The sequence below is a fragment of the Chaetomium strumarium genome (genome assembly GCF_033439665.1).
Source record: "Chaetomium strumarium strain CBS 333.67 chromosome Unknown B0T15scaffold_6, whole genome shotgun sequence".
In the NCBI taxonomy this organism is placed as follows: domain Eukaryota; kingdom Fungi; phylum Ascomycota; class Sordariomycetes; order Sordariales; family Chaetomiaceae; genus Chaetomium; species Chaetomium strumarium.
In genome coordinates, this window is record NW_026944434.1 from 2,181,626 (window position 1) to 2,204,959 (window position 23,334).

A 23,334-nucleotide genomic window follows, 5' to 3' on the forward strand; every position below is an offset into this window, starting at 1 on the left:
AGAGGCGAGCTTGAGGTTTGCCGCGCCCGCAACGTCGGATTCGTGATGATGCAGTGGGTGAGTGGACCGATCCTCCGGGAAGGGGCGATTTCCAAGCTCCTGGAGGCTGCAAGCGACGGCGACCCCCCACCTAGTCATGTTTGCGGTTGCAATAAACATCGAAACACTCGAGGGATTCTGCATCCGATGTGGGCTTTAAATACAGGCTCTTGACGTCAGCCCATTCTAGTGGTGTCACTGACCTTCTGTTTCTGCCTTTCCTCTTCTTGACCCTGTGATCCATCGCCAACCTGTGCCCCACCCCCCCCCCCCCATACTTATATCACTGGCACTGGACATTCTCTCCAGACCATGTCACCGCAAGAGCAGGTTCAAGGGCGTGAGCCGGCCCAACCTACGGGACTATGGAAGAATCAGCACCTCCTCATTGAGCTGCTTCCCAAGGTCCCGCTTATGCTGCGGGTAGCCGCCCTCCATATGCTGCGCCTTTCCCAGCAGTCGAAGTACCTCGATCTGCGGACCGAGCTGATCATCGCGGTGATACGGTCCTTCCTCAATCCATCGAAGCCCTTGAGCATCACGTCGACGCAAAGAATCACTTCCCAGAACCCGGAGATCAAGGGCAAGATCTGGATCAGCACGTACGCCTGCCCGCCTCCCGCGGCAGACGAGATGGGCCTGCAGGATGCCCTTGCCGCGGCGGTTGACGGGCTGCGGGGCCCCAAGATCCCTCAGGCGGCATACCAGATGTCGGAGCCGGCGACTGTCGAGGCCGAGTGGACGGGATACCGCGCTGACGCCACCCCTGCGTCTCGCCTGCCCCCAGTCTCGGAGAGGGAGCTCTATGCCGAGATGATGAAGGAGGTCAAGAGCCCCGTCACGGTGCTCTACTTCCATGGCGGCGCCTATTACCTGCTAGACCCAGCCACGTACCGCCCGACCACCAAGAAACTGGCCAAGCTGACGGGCGGGAGGGTATACTCGGTCCGGTACCGCCTCGCACCGCAGCACCCGTTCCCCGCGGCGCTAATGGACGCGCTGATGTCCTACCTCGCACTCCTCTACCCGCCAGACGGCGCCTTCCACGAGCCGGTAAAGCCGGAACACATCGTCTTCGCCGGCGACAGGTGAGCCACCTTCACCAAACTCTCCCTCCCCTTTACCAAGTACTATGCCCCACTAACTCTCTTCCCTTAAAGCGCGGGAGGCAATCTCTCGCTCGCCCTGCTCCAACTAATCCTCCACCTGAACCGACACAACCACCAGATCCAATGGCACGGCACCGCCCGCGCCATCCCCCTCCCCGCAGGCGTCGCCGTCAACTCCCCCTGGATGGACGTGACGCAATCGTCCCCTTCGTACGAGACCAACGCGGCGTTTGACTACCTGCCCACGCCGGCGCAGATCCTCTCCTCGGAGCGGCGCCGCCCGCCCTGCCCGGCGTGGCCCGCGAATCCGCCACGCACCCACCTCTATGTGGCGGACGCGTTGCTCGCGCATCCGCTCGTCACGCTCCTGCTTGCCCCCAGCTGGGCCGGCGCGCCGCCCGTGTATATGTGTACCGGGTGGGAGTGTCTGGCGGACGAGGACCGGTACGTGGCGCGCAAGATGTGGCGGGACGGCGTGCGGGTGGTGTTTGAGGAGTACGAGGCGATGGCGCACTGCTTTGCCATGGTCGTGCCGCAGATTAAGGAGGCGAGGAGGTGTATACAGGGCTGGGCGGGGTTTATGAAGGAGGTTGTGGAGGTGGGGCGGAAAGGAGAGGGAATGGAGGAAAAGGGGGAGAGTCGGTTTATCACGGTAAAGGCTAGGACGTTGGAGGAGGTTGCTATTGATCCCAGGTCCGGGTTCACTAGTGGTGGTGTGTCGGAGGAGGAGGTCGTCGAGGCTAGGGTTTGGCAGACCATTAGAGAGCGGACGGTGCCGGAAGAGGGGGTTGCAAAGCTGTGATTCTAGTAGATGTATTACCTGATACCCGATGGGATGAGGTCATGAGATGACCGGCGGGTGATGATAGAGTTTAACGGGAGTTCAAGTTTGGGAACGGTGGGTAGAGGCGCATGAGTTTTTGAGAGGCTAACGTCGTACATGTAAATACATGCAAACTTGGCTATACTCAGTGTGAATGAGATCATCTAGGGGCCCTGAATCGTTCAACCTCATTCAATCAAGGGACGTGGTGAGTTGAGCCTCATGTGAGAGGAAAGCGCCAACTGAATGAGTGAACGTCCGGACCCACCTCAAAATTCCCAAATCCCAGGGCAGTCTCTCCTTTCACCCTCATCTTTCCCTCTCCCATCCCATCAACTACTTAGATCTACAATGCTTCCCCCTTGCCCACCCCCTAGCACCACAATGTGAACAAAGTCCCGCCTAACCAATTCCTCACCAACATAAAATAAAGAAAAACAAAACCCAAAATCCACAAATGGACCGCCACAAAGCAGCAGTCTCCAAAATCGCCTCGGCCGTCCGCGCCTTCTACGCCCGCAACGAGCCCTACCGCATCTTCCACGGGAGCACCAACTCGACCCGCCCCCGCCCGGCCGCCAGCAGTAGTCATGTGGTCGACATCTCGGCGCTGCGCAACGTGCTCTTCGTCGACGCGGCCCGCCGCGTGGCGCTGGTGGAGCCCAACGTGCCGATGGACCGGCTCGTCGAGGCGACCCTGCCGCACGGCCTGGTCCCGCCCGTGGTGATGGAGTTCCCCGGCATCACGGCCGGCGGCGGGTTCGCGGGCACCGCGGGCGAGAGCAGCTCGTTCCGGCACGGGTTTTTTGACGAGACGGTGAACCGGGTCGAGATGGTGCTTGCTGACGGGACGGTCGTGGAGGATGTGGCGCCCCACCACGAAGGGAAGGGGGATTTGTTCCGCGGTGCCGCGGGCGCTGTCGGGACGCTGGGGCTGACTACGCTGCTGGAGGTCAGGCTGATGCAGGCGAGGAAGTTTGTCGAGACTCGGTATCGGCGGACCGGGAGTGTGGCCGAGGCGGTGGAGGCCGTCAGGGAGGAGGTGAGAAAGGGGGAGAATGACTACGTCGATGGGATCCTGTTCGGCAAGGACCATGGCGTGGTTGTCACGGGCAGGCTGACCGATGAGAAGCCCGAGGGGGTGGCGCCGCAGACGTTTAGCGGGCCGTGGGATCCGTGGTTCTACCTCCACGCGCGGGACAGGACGGCCGCGGTGGAGTCCGGGGCGGCGAATGCTCCTGTGGACTACGTGCCGCTCGGCGAGTACCTGTTCCGGTATGACCGGGGCGGATTTTGGGTTGGCCAGGCGGCGTTTGAGTACTTCAAGTTCGTGCCGTTCACGAGGTTCTTCCGCTGGTTCCTCGACGACTTCCTGCACACGCGCATGATGTACCGCGCCCTGCACGGCTCGGGAGAGAGCGCGCGGTTTGTGGTGCAGGATATTGCCATGCCGTTCGAGACGACCGAGCGGTTTGTCGACTACACCTCGTCGGAGCTCGACATCTGGCCGCTGTGGCTGTGCCCGCTCAAGAGGCGCGCCCCGCCCACCTTCCACCCCTTCACCACGCTGCCGGCGGGCGTCGAGAAGAAGGAGGAGGACATGATGCTCAACGTCGGCGTCTGGGGCTGGGGCCCGTCCGACCCGGCCGAGTTTGTCAAGAAGAACCGCGAGCTGGAGCACAAGGTGCGCGAGCTGGGCGGCATGAAGTGGCTGTACGCGCACACGTACTATGCACAGGACGAGTTCTGGTCCATGTACGGCGGCCGCAGGTGGTATGACCAGCTGCGGCAGAAGTACAACGCCGGCACGCTGCCGAGCGTGTGGGACAAAGTCCATGTCGATCCCGAGGCGGCCAGCTCGAAGAAGAGGCACTGGCTGAAGAGGCAGCGGCCGCTGGGCGGGTTTTACGGTATCTATAAGAGCATCCAAAGTAAGGATTATCTGCTTCATCGGCATGCCCAGTGGAAGTGGAAGCGGGAGTGAGACCCAGGGTCTTTACTTTTTCTCGTGTTCAAATAAGATTTGGCTGGCGAGAAGGACAGACTATATACCTAATCACCATACCTTACTCTAGATGTACAATACATAGAATAAAAGAACAGGTCAGTTGTGGATTAGCAGAGTTCCAAGGTATTATTGTACCTGCAGTAGTCGCCTGCTGGACGGGAATTCAGTTTACATTCGGTACACTTCTCGCTCGCAATGAGATGCGGCCCTTACGCTACACTTGCTGCCACGTCGGCGGCCTCGTCGTCCGAGATCTAAACGACTCCCTGCTCAGAAAAGGTCCCTAAATGTTGATAGACGCCAGCTCCTCTACCACATGAGTCGTGAATGCCTCCTGCAAAGCCATGCCCACATCGGAGTCGCGGGACTGGTCCACCTCCTGGACGCCGAACCCCTTCTCGCCATGTGCCCAGAGACACTTCTCCACGGCCTTCCAATACCGGTCTCCTGCGATATAGCGGAGTTCCTTCAGCGGATTGGGCTTGCCCTCTACCTCAAACGGCGCCCCCTGCTGAATCCCGAGCAGCCAGTCCCTCACCATCCTCGACTCCCCCAACGGCACCTGCGGCACCCTGCCCTCGCCCTCGCCTTCAGGGGCCACCCCTCCTCCCAAATGCATCAGCTTATGCAGCTTCTCCCAGTGGGCAATCTCCAGCAGCACCAAGCCCAGGCTGTACAAGTCGTACGTCTTCCGCGAGCTCCTCTCCGTGGGGCTCTCGCGCCGGATCGACGGCCAGCGGTACAGATCCCAAAGCGCCTCCACGTCTCTGCCCGTAGTCTGACTGCCGTCCGGCCGAGAGAACTCAAACCCAGACAGGACGGGCTTCTCGGGGTCGTAGGGGAGCCTCAATGTGCCGGCGTCGTTGCTCTCCTCCTCCTCCTCCTCCCCGGCGAAGAAGAACACCACACTGTCGCTGAAGATGCCCTTGTGGAGCCAGTCGGCGGCGTGCAGGTTCAGCAGCGTCGAGCAGAGCTTGGACGCCATGGCCACGCGCTGCGACGGGCTCGGCTTGTAGCGCTCGTCGCCCAGGATGTCGTGCAACGAGCGCACGCGAGTGTCGCGGTCGCTGCCCTCGGGTATTTTGAAAAGCCATCCGTAGCGAGCCACGTCATTCACGTCGCGATCGTCGAAGTATCCCATGCAGTCGGGCGTGTGCAGCGAGACCGGACCGAGGACGTTCAGCATCAGGGCCAGCGCCGCTGTCCGGACGGCGAACACCTCGTGCTGTGGGGAGCCGGGCTCGATGTCGCCCAGTGTCTTCCACTCGATCCACACGAGGATGTCAACTTTGTCGGGGGTAGAGAGGATGGCTCGCGGGCGTCGGAGGAGCTCGGGTTTGTCGACTTGGTCCTCGTTCCAAGCAAGCTGTTGGGCGAGGTCTACACAGCTGTACAGGAAACGGTTCTGGAAGTGGTCGGGGAAAAGATGGAAAAGATTCAAGTTGTGGGATGCACGATTGAATATCTTCAGTCTCGGGAGGACCCCAAGCTGTTGGTCGTTGAGATGGGCAGCCTTTTCCTTGCGAACCCCTGTGGATCTAGTTACCAAGCTGGTCGCAGCACGGTGCATATCCAGTAGCTCCTCGACCTTGTTCCGGGTCATGATCATCTCCCGCTACGTCTTGGCCGTGATGTCGTCGACCTGCTTCTCGCGATGGTTTCTCATCAGTTCGTGAAGCCGCTCCGTCAGGACGTGGAGCTCGTCCAGGAGCAATTCGAAGGCCTCCTTGTCAACCGCTACCCACCGCACCCGGACCGGACAGCTGATGATGTCTTTCGAGTTCCGCCCGAGTTTCATCACCCACTCCTTGATGCGTGGGACGCCCCGAAGATGTTCGCCTGCTCTTTTCTCCGCTTCGTGCGTGAGAGCCAGACCCAAGATGGCCTTGAGGAGATCGCTGTCAGTCGGTTGCTCGTGGAGACCCGTCTTGTTGTCGCCAGCCTTGCCAGACTGGGGCAATTCGTTTCCATAGCGGGCGTTGAGCTCTCTGATCTCGGAAAGCAGCCAGTGGATCCGCGCAACAATAGCCACGAGTTCGATGCCCTCGGTTCCCAAGGTAGCACCAAGCGTAGAGCCAGCCGGGACATCAACCAGACCCGCCGCCTTGCCGAAGGCGAGAACACGGTTGTACTCGACGATAAGTTGAATGCTGTACTTCTCATATTCCCTTGGCATGTCAACCAAAGCGGTGAGGAACTTGAAGACTGAAAAGCAGATTAGCATTCCGGTGCAGTTGTAAATCGCTTAACCACTCACTCCGGACCGTGCTGTCAAACACCTCCCACGTCAGGGAGATGACCCCAGTGGCAACATCCATGATTCCAGAATTTTTAACCAGAGGGACGGATCAGAAGGGAGACAAATGGAGATGAGAGAAGGATGCAAGAAAGGTAGCGGAACACCAGAAATACCACTGGTGAAGAGGTGAAGAGATGAAGAGAGAAGCAAGCAAAAGCTTTCCGTCGGTCATTACCGGGTAGTTTCTGTTTGGTGATTGTGGAAACCAAACACGACGCCGAGAAGGGCTGGCAGGCAGGCATCGACAAGTGGTCAGTTGCTGCTTCCTATCCCGGCGACTGCTGCTTGCTACCGGGATCTGACACAATCACGGCCCTTCGAAGTCCTACCTAATAGAAATCTCCGTGCCTTGCCCATAGAGATTCTGCCCATTTCCGTGTGCATGAGCACTCCTGCAAGAACTTCTAAGGCATCGTGAAGCGGAAGTTCATATACGGATCAGCGCTGCTTACCTAGATTTGCATTCGGCCTTACATACAGCACTCCATCGAGTACAATATGTTGGATGAGAGGTATTTGGATACATTCAAGTCACGGAGAAAGTGCTACGGCATGATGAGACTGTCTCCAAGGAACTCCAACCTCTGTGCCATTGCCGTTTAGGTGGTCACGGTCAAAAGAATCTAGAGCAAAGACTAGCCAACTGTATCTAGATGGCTTTAGGAGCAGCTGAAACAAAGGGGTCGCTCATCGCAGCAGCGTCAGTTTATGATATGATTTTCAGATTCCGGTCCATGACCTAGAGTTCCTTTCTTACAAGTGACAGAGGTCACGAGCTCTCCGGGTGAGTCTCACTGATGAACACAACCTAAAGCGGGCATCCAGGGTGCCGGGTCGCCTTGTGATAGGGGTTCCGGAAACCCCCATCACCACCGATATAACCGGGCCGCACTTCACTTGGTCGGGTACAACCACAGCGCGGACACTCACGGGCAATCGACTACTCTTTCTATCTGACCAGCCTGGCATACAGTCTCCGCCGCACCCGATGGATCCCGCAAGGACATTTACAGATGCTGGACTCTCGCCTGGTGTAGGGAGGTGAAATTTGGGCACCCACCACAGTCATATCTCTTTGGCATCTAAGTCAGAAAGGGAGGGCAAGACATTGAATCTAGAGGTGGCCGAAGCTATCAGGACGCTCCTGTATTCCTCGTTCGAGCCCTTGGAGCTATACGTCAACGGCAACAAGCAAGTCCACCATCCAGGAATCACGATCCTTCGACGTCATCAAGGAGATTACCTCCCTGCTCCAGGGCACCCTCAGTGACAGGCGACCAGCCCGTAATGGACCTACTCCTCAGCCTTGGGCCTCAGCACAGACGAACACCAAGCCTAATTCTACGAGAAACCGTGCGGCCCGAGCCTGGAGAAAAGAGAACATTGCGAAGGTGAAGGGCTGATCCAGATCTTGAGTTTCCCGAGATCAAGCTCAGCTGTCGCAATAAGGTATTGAAGAGGCTACAAACAAGTGGCTCTCGCACCCGGAGCAGCAGGGGTAACACTGCTGATGAAGCAGCGGCGGGCGCATGCTAAGACGGCATCGTTGGGCAGATGTGCGTTTGAACTTCGGCGTGCGATATATCTTCATGACAAGTGTGTGAAAAGGGAAGGGGGATGACGACTCACCAGTCGAGATGGCGCTTCGGGGGTGTCGCTAGGGGCTGTGTAGACCGCGTCAGCATCGATGCTAGAAGGATTTCGCATTTCTTTTCTGTTATCATACATACTACCACAGTAGTACCACTTTGGAAGCACAGGAAGGAGGATGCCGTGTAGGACAAGAGTTAGATGGATCATCGTTTATGAGTATCATATATCCCGTACAGACTAATGACATCTCTTTGCTTTTGAAAATGAGGATTCGCAATACCTCACTGCCCTCCCAAGCTCCCCTGGATATGGTGACCATTGAGGTTTGTATCTAAATCACGCCAACCGAACCTACAATTATAACTTGTAGGTACTGATATCGAGTGCAGTGTATAATACCAAGAACCTTTCATCAACGCGTCTTTACGATGATCCACCATACATCTCCCACTCACGCTCCAGCAAGAAGAAGCTATAAAAAGGGCGCTCATTAAAAAAGCATCTAGACAGAAAGAAATCATGAGTAGATTACCGTATGTTAGCTCACCCCTCCTCCCCTCCCCCTCCCCTATGTTTACTCTTTCTCTACTTTTCCTCTTCCTCTTCCTCTTCCCTCTTTTTCCTTTTCTTTCGTTCCTTGGATTTACCTACCTAGTTATAAACTCACGTTCGCTTGACTCCTTTCCAAGGTACATACACTGCTTAAAGATTTGCGGTGATTTTGGTGTATACGTGTACTCCCTATCACAGCAAGTGTGGCCCCGAGCACCTCCATTTTCGGACCATTGGCAAGTGGGCTCCAGAGGCTCCAGGGCACGTGCAGGGCTCCCAAGATGTCGGGACAAGGACCGGCAAGATAATGCCCCACAATGCAGCTCGCCAAGTGTCTCTGATTGCAGCCTTGGCATGCTTGTTGGGAGGCCTCCGTCGGGTGCCCATTCATGACTTTCGGGTGCCAATTGCCCTGCATCGGCGGGGTGCCAATTGCTCCCCTTCGTGCATCTGCTGTTGAGTGCATTCCATCACTCTATGGCTTTCCTTTTGGGCAATCCGGGGGTCTGATGGTGTGAATGTTTCTGATTGGGCACACACCTTGGACTCAACCCAAGGCACGGAATACGTACCTACGCAACTGAGAGAGCCATTCAATCTGGCTTTTCTTTACTTCGTTCTGTTTTCCATCCTCGAAATATGTTCTCAATCAATTGGAGATATTGTGGTCCCTAGATCGCTGGATCGTCGAAACAGCAGGGATCATGACGCATCTCGAAACCAAGGTCGGGTCGCTTATCGATTAAGCTTCAGCTGTGAAATTACGTCGTTGGAGCTTGGCACGTCGATTGCAAAAGCCGTCGATGTCCTGATCGTTGGCCGCCTGGTCGGTCTTGAACTGTTTCAATTGTGACCAACGCGCAATTGCTACCTAGTACTCCTTGTGACGGATTACGGCACGGGTCTTCGCCTATTCGAATTCTATCTTACTGTTAGTAAAATCAAGAAGGGAAATCGGTCCGTACAAAACCGCCCAGCTCGCATCCTCATTTAACCAGCGCACTTTGCGCTGACTCGCACAAGTCACTGCCACTCTTGGCCTTGGCATCGGTATCTCAGACCGCTCCGATTCGAAGACTGCAGTGGAAAGCCCGCGGTGAGGAGGCTGTTGGCGACACGGTTAGTAACTTGGAAGTGCTGCTACGCCCGAACAGAGCGAGATCGACCTGATCCAGCCTCCATGTCCGGACTCCGGAGGGTTTGAGACGGAGCGTTTGCCCAGCGCCAGCTGCAGACTGAGAAAACTGACAGTCGACTTAACTGAGTTAGGGAAACGTTCCCCAGGAAACCCATTCCCATCGCATCCGGATCTGGTAAACCCGATCCATCCCCCCACTCTTTATTCCGAGCAGAGGCGCGTTTGTTCGCCTGATCTCAATCTGCCTTTCAGAGTGCCCGTCGCGGCGAGTAAGAACACTCCGCTCGGTCCTCTTCCTGCCCGGTGCGACCTTCAACTTAATAAAACGGTCGCGCCACTACAATGTGTAAGTAGCCGTCCGTTGTCTCCATCATCACTTCCCCCCTTCGACAACCCCAGCCATCTTGATACCCGAAGCCGCATCCCGCTTCATCCTGCAAAACCGTGCCTGGCCATTGAACGCCGCCGCCGCTTCCGCTGGCGAACTGTTGCTGGGACCAAACCCGCCCTTTGGAGTTTGCAACCTTGCCCGAGATGAACGGCCCGACCCATCCCGCCATCTCGATCTATTGCACCTTCTCCAGACCTGAGCGGCAGCCATGGGAGGTAGCAGCAGCTTAGAGAGCCATCGCCTAACAGATCCTGCAGTCCACCCTAAGGTCCGCGATCATTTACGCCGGATGACCTTCCCAGTACATGCCAACGGCCGCGCCAACGGCTACATCGTCCCGTCCAACACCGAGGTTATGGACGACGACGGCGAGGTCAGGCCCCTCTTGGGCAACCGCCATACTTCCCACAGCTTGCGACCCGAGCATAACTTCTGGCGCCACCTGTTCCTGAATCCCACCAGCAGCCCCGGAACTGACGATCCGAACCCCTTCCGCCGGTGGCCGGCGCGCGTCTGGAACGTGACCAAGGTCACGCTGTTTAGCTGTATGTATCGCCCGGAAACCCCCCGTTGCACCAGGCGCGTCGTTCTAAGGCCCTATTGCAGCATGGATCAACCTCCTTCTCATCTTTGTCCCCCTGGGCATCGTCGCCGGCGAGCAGAAATGGGGCGCCGGTTGGGTGTTTTCACTCAACTTCTTCGCCATCATCCCGCTGGCGGCCGTTCTCTCGTTCGCCACCGAGGAGATCGCCCACCGGTTGGGCGAGACGCTTGGGGGGCTGGTGAACGCCACCTTCGGAAATGCTGTGGAGCTGATTGTCAGCATTGTCGCGTTGCGCGCGGGCGAGATCGAGGTCGTGCAGGCGTCCATGCTGGGGTCCATCCTGTCCAACCTGCTCCTTGTCCTGGGCATGTGCTTTGTCCTCGGCGGCTTCTACAACATGCGCGGCCCCCACGGCGAGGGCATTGAGCAGAGCTTCGCGCAAGGCACGGCGCAGACGACGTGCTCGCTCATGGCCCTCGCCTCGGCATCCATGATCCTGCCCGCCGCCCTCTACGGCGTCCTTGACCAGCAAGAGGAGGATCATAAGCAGGCTAGTATTCTGGTCCTCTCGCGCGGCACCTCCATCATCCTGTTGGTCCTCTACTGCCTGTATCTCTGCTTCGCCCTGCGCACGCACAAGCAGCTGTTCGAGCCGGAGGCCGGTAGCAGACCGCAGACTGAGGAGGAGCACACGCCGATCCTGAGCCCCTGGTCGGCCGCGCTTGTGCTGGTGGCCACGACGGTGATCATTTCGTTCTGTGCCGACTACATGGTGGACAGCATCGATGCATTGGTTGCGACCGGCAAGATTAGCAAGACCTTCATCGGTCTAATCCTCATTCCCATTGTCGGAAATGCGGCCGAGCACGTCACGGCGTGCGTCGTAGCCGTGAAGGACAAGATGGACTTGGCCATGGGTGTGGCGATCGGATCGAGCATTCAGATTGCGCTGCTTGTCACTCCCGCGCTGGTCATGCTTGGCTGGGCGATTGGGCAACCCATGACTCTGCATTTCGAGACATGTAAGTTCACACCTTCGACCCAGTTTCACCTGCAAATCATCCTCACTAACCCTGGCTCAAGTCGAAACCGTCGCCTTTGCCCTCTCAGTCCTGGTCGTCACCTACACTGTGCAGGACGGCAAGTCTAACTACCTCGAGGGAGCAATGGTATGTTCGGGTCTCACCCTTCCCCCGACTGTATAGTCAAACATGCTAACCAGACCGGGTAGCTCCTCGGGCTTTACATGATCATCGCACTAGCTTTCTGGGCCAGCCCAACAGATGCCTTCCCCAAGACATCAATTCCCCTTACCTGGAATTAAAGACGCCGGTTGATTCATCCAATTCACACTATATACCCACCTTACAACCCCACCCCCGCCTTGGGGTTTTCTTTTTTATAACCGATTTCTCGATCCCTCAGCACAGATTCATCGTGCGGTTTCTTATGTTTCATGGAAATCGATACGTTTCTGCCCGGCGTGTCAAGGGCTCCAGGAGGTGAAGGAGCCTGGTGAAGAAAAATGCGAGTTAGCGAGCGAGTCAACGAAGCACGCGAACGGTTGCTGTCGACCGTTTGTTGGATCGAGTGGACTGTACGATAAACACTAGTGCTTGGAGAGGCTTGTGTCTTCCAGTTAAGTCAGGGGTGTTTTTGTGTATCTGGACAAATTCCTGAGCGAAAAGATATCATCGATGAAGGTTTCACTGAGCCGCGATGCTGTGTGTATATGTCCTAGGAATTGTAAAGCTGTTAAATGGAGTGTCTTCACCATCTCTCAGGAAGGCAACTCCGTTCTAGATCTGGGTTGATTGGTCTATTACGTTGTTAGGCCGCGGCCCAGTTCTTCTAGACAAAAGCGTAGGTCACGGAAATAGAACTGTCCAGGCATCGCATTTCCTCCCGCCGGTCTCACACAGGAGGAACATAGAATCACTTTCATGTGAAGTGAGTCAGGTACCTCATCATCTTTTGTATTAGTATCTGATGGGCAACATGCCCAATAAAGGGAGCTTGGTAAGCTCTCCCAAAGAATCGCCGTCGCTCCTAAGGAATTACCGCAATTAGTTAAAGAATTACCATCCCTCCTAAAGAATCGCCAGCCCGAAACCATCAAGCCCCCTTTTTCTTTTGTCTGCACTAACCCCGACATGCCATGAGCAACTGAACCGTACATAGGTAATAATGCCACAAAACTGACAGGCCAACCTCATTTAGCCAAGTCAGCCAAAGCAATTCCAGAACACCGCTCTAAAAGACCCGTTCCCTCTTTGAGAGCTGCCTCAAGTCTTATGCTGACCGCCACACAGTCATTCTCGGTTGTCCTTGCCTTCCGTTCTCTCCGCCAGCGCCTTGCTGCGCTTAACAACATAGGAAAGACGGTAGAGGCCCGAACGACAAGGAAAGATGACCAATTGGGGTCTTGCTGTGCGGCCCATTGTGCTGTTCTGCTGTCTCCCTAACGGGCCAGGCCAGGGCCTGCAGAAACAGACTGCCCTAGAATGAAAGGGCCCGGAACCATCCACGCTATTCCCATCGACCGACCAGTCTAGCGCAAATATTAACAGAAGGAAATAGGAGAAAGGTGTAGCTCAATCGAGAGAGAAGAACACCAAATGGCGCCGCCATGCCAATGTCCGCCGCCAGCCCGTCAAATGTATGTCATTGATGTGAAATGAGCAAACCTCGCGCCGTCCCTGAGCCATCTTGGTATAGAAAAGTAAAACAAACAAATAAAGCACTTTTCGGAACTGGTGCACAGGCTATTGGTTGTTGGTGTTATGCGCGGCGAGGATCTGACACAGAACAGTGCCCTCTCGAAGTCCAGTGCCGGCCACATCGGCCGTATGCCGTATGGTTAACCATTCGGGGTATAAACCATCGACTCCCCCAGATTTCAGCTGCGATGTGAAAGCATCCAGTGAGGGCATCAGTGGTATATATCCACTCTTCGCAACACCATTGATATGGCCCGTATGTCGGCACACTTCCTAGCGGAAAGGCATGTAGTACTGATGCTCATAATGATACTCAGCTCCTCACTGAGCAGTCGTCCAGAGCTCCGCCTGCCGGCCCTTCGCATCGTAGGCGGGGTTGCCTGGCTCAACGCTCCCCGAGCCTCGTGTAGGCGCTGCGCCATTGTAAAACATCTGAGGGACAGGAGTGCTGCTCTGGTATGGGTCAGCAGGGTCTGGATACGTATATCCATTGCTGTTGGGGCTATGGGCAGGCGAGCCGACAGGCCCAGGAGACGCCCAGCCAACACTGGCCATGTGGGGACTACCAGCGGCACTTCCGGGGCCTTGCTGGTGTTCGATGGTCGGCTCGATAGCCTGAGGGGGGGCATATCCAGTCGGGTGAGACGTGGGTCGCATGCCGTTATTGTATCCCACAGATGCCGTCGGCGAGGGGCTGCCGACATGCACATCTCCACGAAGATGTGGCGGAAGAGCATTGTTGCTCAGGTACTGTAGGTTATTGATTCCGGCCAGATCTGCACCCGGCGACATCGACATGGTGCGAGAAGGGGTGTTGAGTGGAGACTCCTGGTTCGATGCCTGCTCGTTTGAGGATTGTGAATTGGCTCGAACAGCCTCAGCTGCAGCCGCAGCCACAACTGCAGCGCTTGCACCCTGAGCCAAACCTCCTTGAGCCAAAGCTTCGGCTCGAGCACGAGCTGCATCCTCTACAGTGCCTGAGTGGTGGTTTTGATGTCTTGTCAGGGTCGTACGACGAGTGAAAGTCTTCTGGCAGTTTTCATAAGGGCATTTGTAAGGCCGCATGCCCGAGTGAATCCGGCGGTGCCGAGCTAGAGAGCTGCTATCACTAAAAGGCTACCCGAAGTTGTTAGCAACATTGACCAACCCAATGAAGTTGCCCATGCTTACCTTTCCGCATCGCTCACACTGGTGAGGCTTCTCACCAGTATGCACACGCGAGTGCACCGTGAGAGCACTCCGCTGGATGAATCGTTTCTCGCAGCCAGGATAGTCGCAGGCATGAGGGCGGACGCCGGTGTGGATTCTCTCTAATCAGGGTAAGTAAAAACCAACATGGGGTTGCAAATTGGTGCTTACCGTGTCGGGCAAGGTCGCTACGTCTTGCGAACTCCTTTCCGCAGGTGCTGCAAGGAAAGGCTCTCGCCGGTTGAGGACGTGCAACTGTCTGCACGGGAGGCATTCCGGGTACGACATTACGCAAGTCAGGGTGAAGCATCGGAGCAGGTGCCATATTGGCGCTGGGCACAGGCGGCAAGGGAACAGCGCCTATGACAGTTGGAGATGGGTACGATGCATTCATCGGACCGGAGTATCTCGACTGGTCAGAACCGTGCGCCGAGTTAGGCCGCTCGACTAGCATCTGCTGATGCGGCTGATGCGGCTGAGTGGCAGGCTGCTTTTGCTGTTGTTGCTGTTGCGGCTGTTGAGGTTGCTCGGCAGTCGCGTCCTGCTGTTGTTCAACAGAAGGTTGCTGCATGCCCGGCTCTGCCTTGATGTTAAGCACGCTGCCGATACCCATGGCACCGCCTGCTGACGGTGACTGGGACATGGTGATGCTTTATTATGTGTTGAGACAAGTCACACTCTTGTATGAAGCGGGTCGCTAAAAATGACGGTCAGCAATGCAGGGAAATCCAGCGGTGAGCGACCCGAAATGGTTAACTAGAGACAAGTCAAAGGAAACCCACGCAGATATTGCGTATATGACAAGCCACAAGGTTTAGAAAATGCTGGGCCGATCGGCCGTGGATGGCATATCACGGACTGTAGGTTCTGGTGGTTGAATGCTTGATGGTTTTTATGGTTGACAGTGGCCGATGAAGTGATGATGAAGTGATGATGCGGGGCTGACGAAACGCGAAAATTTCTCTCACCTGAAGAATGACAGAGCCTTATTGCCAGAATTCTGCGACCGACTGATTCTTTTTGCGCTTTGGAAATGCGGATTTGAGACCGATTCCAAAATACAGAGCTGTGTGTAAGTCGCTTGTTGATGCACCTACGAGCTTGTCGATGACCAGCGCACGGTTCACGAAGGGTGCTGTGCTGTGCAGTGCAGGGTGAATAGATGCAGAAGCGCTGGGACCACAATCAGTCAGCAGGTGGCGAGGCACGTGCGAGGTGACGACCGCGCTTCTTGGCAATCGTTCTGATCCTTGTTCTTACAGCTTCCTATGCAAAACCAAGGGTGTTAGCTAGGACGGTTAACTTTGCAGGACGCGTGTTTCGCGTTGTATGTTTCGCGTTGCAAAGTGAGATAGTTCGATTCAAATTTCAACAGTTCTCTGTCTTGTGTTGCAGGAAGCGCAAAGTGACAGTTTTCCAAAGTGCACCAGACAAAGTGGGTCCGCGGAAGCGCGTGCTGCACTCACAATAACCAGGCTAGTGCAATCAACACAGCGGTCTATCGGCACACCAGGTTGACCGATATGACTGCTCGGAATCCTCCAGAAGGCTGTCTAGAGGTGGCCAAAGACAATGACAGGTGCGTCAGCTCTTTTGTTCGGTTCTAAAACAGCCCGGCGGCTGTTCGTAGAGCCGTACGAGCACCGGGTCAATTCCACCCCTGCTCTTCGGTTGTCGCAATCGCAGGATGTTGTCTGTTTCTTCTCCAACTCGCGGCCTTAAGTCCTCTGCTCGGCAGGCTCGTCAGGCTTGTCGGCTCACCGCGAGACTGTTTTTGGCTCGGTCGTGAGCAGCGAAACTGGCAACATTTAGATGCTTGTCAGCCTCAGCTCCAAGCGGAACGATCGGGCGGGAAGTGAATGTAGAACAGGACAGAAAGATGCAGCGGCGTGTGTGACCACAACACGCGGTGCTCAGCGCAAGTCCCTAGTCCCTAAGCTGTCTATCAAAGCTCATCGCATAAGTGCACAAAGCGGCCGGTGCAGGTCAAGGCACCTCCTGAGGAGGAACATGCAACAAGTGCACCAGCGGATGGGCGCATCGCGATCGATGCAAATGGGAGCGACTTGACGCGACAAGTCACCTAGCTCCCGAGACTGGGTTTTTGTTGGAGAGGGTTGACCATGGTGATATTTGACTTACCGAGTCTGGCGTGGTATGCGCTGTGCTTCTCGGCGGCGCGGACAAGGTTGACAGAAAGAACAACGGGTTACAGGGGGAGAAGAGAGGATGGATCGCGTTGCGGCTCGGGCTCTGATAGACGCAGGTCGGTACAAGAGGAAAAACCCGTAGCCAGGGTGTGAAGGCACTGATTGAGCGGACAATTCGAAAATAAGTAATGGGAAGGAGAAAAGACGTGGCTCGGTACAATTAAGCTGGGTCCCTGTATGAAATTCGCTTTTCAGCCTGGAGAAGGTAGCCTCACTCAAGTACGGCACGCGGCCATTTGAGAGACTGTGTGTTTTATTTAATCGCGGAAAGCTAACCGTATCAGTGCAGATTTGCAGGTCCGCCCATACGGAAGTTGCCGGCCAATGTGGAGTAAGCCATCCATATCAAGCTAGCATCCGTTATTTTAGCTTTCAGCCACAGTCACTTGACGCATCTCCCCGACAGGGGTGCAGTTGAAACGAAAGGTGAGCCGGGAATCTTGGAAGACGCGCGCGGGTCATTCTGCTCATGTTGAAGATTCGCAGCCAACGACTCAGTCGCAATAACGCACGCTCAAGCCGGCAAGAACCCGGTCCTGTTCACCAGGAAAGTTAAGCTCCAGCGCAGAATATTGGAGTTATTGATGCTCGACCTTTGATGGAAATGCAACCAGCCGCAATCTGCAGCTGCTGGACTATCAAAAGGAGAGACAATGGCCCCGAAGCATCTTTCACAGCCAGTAGTTGCCTGCCTCTCCGTTTCTTCGTTTCCTACACCATCAGCCGTCCGCCGATGCGGCCCTGGAGACTTGTGAACATCATCGCAGTCGCAGAGCTTCATCGCGGTGGAGAGAAGACATTACTCAGTAGAAGTGCTGTCGTCTAGTCATGCGATCTACCTGCGTCAAGCCGCGATCAGTGACACGATCTTGCGAATCGGGTAGGTAGGTACAGTGCTGTTTCCCACAACGGCCAGCTTCACATCACCACTGTGGTGTGAGCTACTCGCGCATAAGCTGGTAGGTACTTCGTACTTAGGTATGTACATACGGTACGAATACTCTGTGCCTTGCTGTGGTAGATCCTTGGTCAATGCTTCCCGAATCAAGCTAAACTGGTGAGTGGGGTCCAGAGCTTCCATGCCGGCTTCCATTGTAACCCCCACATCGGCGATGCGGTCGCCTTTTCAAGCCCCTGAAATTTGCCTGTGCACTGCCGCGCCCTACACACGTAGTGTAGGCGATGGCTGAACGCTCTCCGGCCCGGCCTCCTTACAGTAGTGTACATCCTCTAGCAAGACAGCATGCGTTGGGCCACGGCAATGAGCAGCGTACTTGACAGCTGATTTGTGAGCCCCGTTGATACGAGATTGGCAGAGTCAGGTGAAACTAAGTGCTAGATATTACGATTGATGAGATCGGCGGGTGCGAAGCTCCCAGCTGGTTTTGTTGCGCTTTTGTTGGGCGTCTGGAGTCGGCCGATATGGTTGGTGCATGATAGACGCGGAGTGCCCGAAGGACAGGGGATTTCACCCCTGAAAACCTGCTAACCTGGCTCTGGAAAGCTTCCAGAATCCTTCTAGGAGATTTTGAAGCAAAGATTCATCAGTTAACGCCCAACAGCAACTCAGTTTGAGAAATGAAGTCATTAGACTTACTGAGGCGTAATCTTCCAATTCTAACAAACTCAAGCCCCAAAACCGGCACCATCAGCCCGTTGCGTCAATCCTGTGCCCCCCGCATAACGAGCTCCAAAAAGCTTCTGGGCCGCTTCTCCGAAGCTTCTCCCGCCCCTTCCACGTTGTGGATCCTTGCAAGCTCGGATCATGCACGGCGCAGGGACCCGACGCCTTGAAATGTTTCCGGCCTCATCAGCTGCTTCATCTTGACCCGTTGTGGATTACGGTCTGATTTTGAGCAGCTCTCGGTGCTCGATCGGTTTCCGCAAGTTACCGCCAAACAGGCACTACGCCGTATGCAGCTCAAGTTCCGAGGACGGATTTGCCGGTGAACAACATGCTGCTATGGACCGGCCAGTGCGTATGTACATGTGTATACAATACAACTACACTCCTTCAAAGGTTGTTTGTTTCAGAATCTCAGAGGCAGGCCAGCAGACCGCATGTTCCCGATGATGAATTTGCACCCGCGCTCATCTCCACTCTAGCTACCTACTCTGTTCTATAGAAGCCTAGGGTACCCTACCTAGCATTCGTGGTTAGGACCGGACGCCCGCGTGTCCATCATCCACATCAAAGCCATCGAAACTACCTATAGGCACCAGGCAAATAACTACCAATATCTACTACCGTTTGCATATGAATTTCATCCAGTGCGAGAGCTCTAAGTTCCGTCCTTGGTTCGTCATCTTGTCTTCTCTCTCCTCTTCCCTTTTCTGGACATCGCTCGGTCAGAACGTTGAGCATCTAAAATTAGCCAATCTCGGAGATCGGCAGCGCTGGAGCGGAGATGATGCGTCAGCGCGATCTTGTCGGTATGACCGTGCATTTATTATTAACTCCATTCTGGACGATCTTGTGCAATGGTTAGCAACTGGTCGTTTCACGTCATCTTGCAACCTGCAGTCCGCTCTATCCTCTCTACCCGAGATTCGTCCGATCCTGCGGGCCCGATCCGGTGCCCCGTCCCCAGTATCAAGGTGGACTTCATGCATAGCACCCGAAACATACCCACTACCGTCTCCGTGAATCGTTGAAGTGCGTCTTGGATTCAACGTTCCATGCAGGACAGGCTACGATCGGTGGTGAACTTGAGCAACAGAGGAATGGCTCCAGTTGACCTTCTTCAGATCATTTCGTAAAGCATACTCTTCCTTAGGTCCGTCCCCCATGGGCTTGGAAGGCTGAAATTTATACACAATCACCTTAATTCCGAGTCGTAAACCATCAGGTCACCCCCTCCATTCCTGATGTTTCGAGCGGCAACGCCGTTGTTAACCGTTGTCGACTAAAGTCCTAAAGGCTCCTAGACTTGGGGTCCACAACACTCGACGACCCTAGTGTTGCCCGTCCCCTCCGGCAAACTTTCCGTTTCTACGTAGAGAATAGTTTCCTTGTAGGATGAGGGCAAGGCAGCCGGGGATATGACGCAAAGCACTCTCGCAAGGGCGAGTCGACCGTTCAACCGCCTGCCTGATAAGCAAGGAATACATGGGTTAGGCATTTCCGTTCGGTACGGTACCCGAAAAGCAGACGGGCATGTGGATACAGCTTTGCCTTGACCATCAGATTCCCAGTCAACAGCGCGGGTCGGGATCCACAGTCACGCTCTACTGGTATTCCTCTTACAGCCAGTGCTACGGCCTACATACCATGTTCCTGTCAGACCTCTTCCTCTGCCTTGTGTCCTCAGGTGCTTTTCCAAAACCGATGACCGCGAGATAATGCTGACTCCCCCTTTCCAATCCAAATGCGCCGTCCTCCCTTTGTAAGTAACAGGATAGAAACAGTTTCGCTGCTACGTCCAATCGGGAGACAATCCCGTATACGGAAAGCAGATGTGCTCGAATGGCGCATGACATGAGGCCCGGCTTGTTGTGTGCTCTTTTGATCACTAATCCATCACCCATTTCTGCGTCTTAAAGGTGGAGACATGAAGGAATGTTGTGACGGGAGAACCTGATCGCATCTGGTAGAGCATTGCGGGTCTCCCATTCCTTCTTTCTATACCCTCCGTATATCCTCAGTTGCTTCTCTCATCGTGTGGTGGACCGAGGTCTGCTGTGTGAAGCACCAGCGACATCTCTTCACCAACCTAGTCACTGCTTTACCCACCTACAGGAAGATTGCCTTTTTTCGACTCAATCTTTGCGGTGGGCTTATTGCGTGCCTGTTTTGCCGCAGATATCCGTCCCTGGTACCTTGATGGGTGGTCGGAAGAGTCAAAACGAGACCCTCACCCCGAGGCAGATTTAGCTTCCCCTCCCTTGTTCCTATGCACGACTTCCTCGCGATCCCAACCACGAGCCGACGAGCCATGACAGCAAGCCACTAAAAGAAACAGACAACGGGAGGCCGGCCTCTCCTCCTGGACCGCTGGTGACCAAGGCTGATCAGTATCTGATGAGCAACGAGATCCCACGCCAAGGCGACGGAACAAGATGGCCGAGTTCACCTTCGAAATCGAGGTCTACTCAGACACGATCTGCCCGTGGTGCTACATCGGCAAGAAGACGCTCGAAAAAGCCATAGCCACTTACACGGCGCAACACCCCGCCGTGGACTTCAAGCTCACATGGAAGCCGTTCATGCTGTGGCCCACGGCCAAAACCTCCGGTAAGACTGCGCATAAATTCTCCAAGACATATGTTGACCCGGTATACTCTTTTCCTCGTTCCTCCAGCTAACCCATCTTCATGCTATGCCAGCCTACCAGAAAGGCGCCATCCTGCACGCCATCTACGGCCCACGAGCGCCCGTCATGTTCGAGCGCCTTGCACGACTCGGTGCGCTGCACGGCATCGACTTCCGGTGGGAGGGCAAATCCGGGAACTCGCGGGACTCGCACAAGCTGATCCTGCTGGCCATGGAGCAGGATGATGATGATACCCGTTCCTCCTCCTCTCCCTCGCCTCCAGGTCTTGAACCAACCAGTACCACCGCCACCGCCACCACCACCGCTACGACCACTACCACTAACAACAGCACGGCGACGACAAACCCACTATTGACCTACAAGCAAACCAAGCAAGAGCGCACCATAGCCCACCTCTTCGCCTCCGCCTTCGAGCAGGGGCAGGACCTCTCCTCGCGCGCCTTCCTCGCCCGCGCAGCCGTCACGCTCGGGCTTGTCGGTTCCGAGGAGGAAGCGCTCGCCTATCTTGAACAACAGGCAGACGAAGAAGATCCTGAAGCAGGGAGGAGACAACCTGGGTCGGGCACGGGCCCGGCCCGGCGGGGACTGGCGAAGAGAGTGGACGAGTCCTCGGCGCGGGCACGGCAAATTGGCATGACGGCCGTGCCCAGCTACGTCGTGCAGGGGCGGTGGTATGTGTGTTTTTTCAACCCCAGGGCCCGCCTCCTCATTCGCCCTTTTTTTTGTCGCTCGTTCTTTTATGTGTGTGTGTGTGTGTCCAGAACCTCGTGAAAGTCTTCTTCTCTTTTCCGGACGGTGCTGTGCGATGGAAGAGGGACATATGGGCTGACGTTCTTGGATGCGTAACTCTAGGCAAGTTGGCGGGATGCAGGGAGAAGATGTGTGGTTACGGATCTTCGAGAAGGTTCGGGCGACGAAGTCGGGGAAGAAGAACGAGGAGGGAAGTAGCTTGGATGGGCTTACGACACGGGAGGAGCAGCCTACGGTTACGAATGGGGGAATGCAGAAAGAGTCGACGGAAATCCGGTAGGGGGGTAGCGTTTGAGGACTGGGGCGACATGGAGCGAGTTTCAATCTTCTTTGGCGTCTGTCTCTTCTTGAGTCCTGGACGGAAAAGGATGAAGGAAACTTCTTCTCAGTTGATGCACTGCTTAACCCTGAAAGCGCAGGTTGAGCCGTCCGTTGGAAAGCCGATGACCATCCATTTTCCATGATTACATTCGTATAGCTCTGCAAGCCAAACAATCGACGCCTGATGACAATTCCCTTGGATTGCCCTATGGAATCACCGATTATGCTTTTGTGTCCCTGTAAACCAGTTACTCTAGCCAGAGTAAACCGAATAACCGATGCAATGCTGCCGCGCCGCTGCCGTAGAGTGCAACCCAAGTCCGTTTCCCACTCCCAACCAACGCCGACCCGATGCTAAAAAGGTAAGGAAAACAAAGAACACAGCATGGACCCTCTCGCAGTGCCTTGACCTGACCAGCCCCTGACGTGTCCATTTCCAAGGCCACCCTCAGCCCTCAACGCTTCATGTGGCTGTAATCCTTCAGGAGGTGCTCCATATGGACATTGGTCGACTTGCCCGTCCGCCGCGGGGCCTTCTTCTTCTTCTTCACCTCCTTGGGTGCCTGCGCCGCCTTGACTTGGGGGTCCTCCGACGCGGGCTTCTGCTGGGCCGCCACCAGCCGCTGCACAATGGTGTCCGTGCTGGGCACCTCGACGCGCGACCACATCAGCTTCAGCTCCGGATCCACCTCGTGGTGCAGGCTCGGGTCGTCCAGCCAGACCATCCTTGGCGCCCCGTCCTTCTTGTGGCGCACCACCAGCAACTTGTGCTCCGATTCCAGCTCGTTGATGGCCCCCTCGCAGTCGGGCCAGCCGTCCTTCAGGTCCTTGACGCTGACTCCGCTCGCATCCGTCTTCTTCTGCAAGTACGCAAGTAGCTGCGTCTTGTTCCGAACGTCCGGGATCGTCGGGCGGTGCACGTAGGTGCCGGACCGCCAAGTCTGCTCGCTCAGCGCCGGGTCCGGGATCCACTGGATCTGGGGGTTGCGGCGCATCTGCTCGACGAAGAATTCCTGCTCGTTCTCGGGTCGGTTGGTGTACGACAGGTAGCCGAGCACGTCCACGCAGGTCTGCGGCTCGCTTTTGTCGCGCAGCCAGCGGACAGCGTAGGCCATCTGCGAGATTACGCTGTCGCCCGTGCCCGTGGCCGCGGGCTGGGAGTAGACAATGTTCGGCGTGTCGCGGTCTCGGCGGGGCGTCATGTTGCCCGCGGCGGCCGACGTGGTTGAGCCGACCGACGGCGATGGCGACGGTGGCGCAAGGCTGCGCTTGACGCCGAGCGAAAATGCTGAGGCCATGGTGAAATCAGCTGGTGGTAGCCACGATGGTCGCGACTTTCCTTTATCCACGGTTTTCGCAGCGCTGACAGCTGCGA

At 55.9% G+C, this 23,334-nt stretch overlaps 8 protein-coding genes across 8 annotated transcripts; 4 read left to right on the top strand and 4 right to left on the bottom strand.

Annotated features, from left to right (window-relative positions):
- Positions 1–162: 162 nt before the first annotated feature.
- Positions 163–2,194, top strand: B0T15DRAFT_275988 (alpha/beta hydrolase fold-domain-containing protein). The gene is made up of 3 exons (XM_062863517.1): positions 163–1,127; positions 1,200–1,737; positions 1,780–2,194. Exons 1-3 carry the CDS (start codon positions 352–354, stop codon positions 1,948–1,950), a joined length of 1,485 nt encoding a protein of 494 aa, XP_062719251.1. The 5' UTR covers positions 163–351; the 3' UTR covers positions 1,951–2,194.
- Positions 2,195–2,278: 84 nt separating this feature from the next.
- B0T15DRAFT_540320 (uncharacterized protein) lies at positions 2,279–4,141 on the top strand. The gene has a single exon (XM_062869779.1). It carries the CDS (start codon positions 2,429–2,431, stop codon positions 3,953–3,955), a length of 1,527 nt encoding a protein of 508 aa, XP_062719252.1. The 5' UTR covers positions 2,279–2,428; the 3' UTR covers positions 3,956–4,141.
- Positions 4,142–4,154: 13 nt separating this feature from the next.
- On the bottom strand, positions 4,155–6,297 carry B0T15DRAFT_560507 (prion-inhibition and propagation-domain-containing protein; the record flags this gene model as incomplete). Its single annotated transcript, XM_062870533.1, has 3 exons — positions 4,155–5,529; positions 5,599–6,184; positions 6,237–6,297. 3 exons carry the CDS (start codon positions 6,295–6,297, stop codon positions 4,263–4,265), a joined length of 1,914 nt encoding a protein of 637 aa, XP_062719253.1. The 3' UTR covers positions 4,155–4,262.
- A 1,774-nt stretch (positions 6,298–8,071) lies between these two features.
- On the bottom strand, positions 8,072–8,614 carry B0T15DRAFT_540321 (uncharacterized protein). The gene has a single exon (XM_062869780.1). The coding sequence runs from the start codon at positions 8,390–8,392 to the stop codon at positions 8,153–8,155; it is 240 nt and encodes a 79-aa protein (XP_062719254.1). The 5' UTR covers positions 8,393–8,614; the 3' UTR covers positions 8,072–8,152.
- Positions 8,615–10,160: 1,546 nt separating this feature from the next.
- B0T15DRAFT_401467 (Sodium/calcium exchanger protein-domain-containing protein) lies at positions 10,161–11,820 on the top strand (the record flags this gene model as incomplete). The annotated part of the gene is made up of 4 exons (XM_062865111.1): positions 10,161–10,497; positions 10,559–11,518; positions 11,580–11,665; positions 11,728–11,820. 4 exons carry the CDS (start codon positions 10,161–10,163, stop codon positions 11,818–11,820), a joined length of 1,476 nt encoding a protein of 491 aa, XP_062719255.1.
- A 1,717-nt stretch (positions 11,821–13,537) lies between these two features.
- B0T15DRAFT_401085 (uncharacterized protein) lies at positions 13,538–15,047 on the bottom strand (the record flags this gene model as incomplete). Its single annotated transcript, XM_062865090.1, has 3 exons — positions 13,538–14,332; positions 14,387–14,526; positions 14,576–15,047. 3 exons carry the CDS (start codon positions 15,045–15,047, stop codon positions 13,538–13,540), a joined length of 1,407 nt encoding a protein of 468 aa, XP_062719256.1.
- A 5,361-nt stretch (positions 15,048–20,408) lies between these two features.
- On the top strand, positions 20,409–22,031 carry B0T15DRAFT_276129 (thioredoxin-like protein). Its single transcript, XM_062863518.1, has 3 exons — positions 20,409–20,848; positions 20,941–21,559; positions 21,741–22,031. Exons 1-3 carry the CDS (start codon positions 20,674–20,676, stop codon positions 21,916–21,918), a joined length of 972 nt encoding a protein of 323 aa, XP_062719257.1. The 5' UTR covers positions 20,409–20,673; the 3' UTR covers positions 21,919–22,031.
- A 383-nt stretch (positions 22,032–22,414) lies between these two features.
- On the bottom strand, positions 22,415–23,161 carry B0T15DRAFT_401368 (uncharacterized protein; the record flags this gene model as incomplete). Its single annotated transcript, XM_062865104.1, has 1 exon — positions 22,415–23,161. One exon carries the CDS (start codon positions 23,159–23,161, stop codon positions 22,415–22,417), a length of 747 nt encoding a protein of 248 aa, XP_062719258.1.
- Between the last annotated feature and the right edge of the window lie 173 nt (positions 23,162–23,334).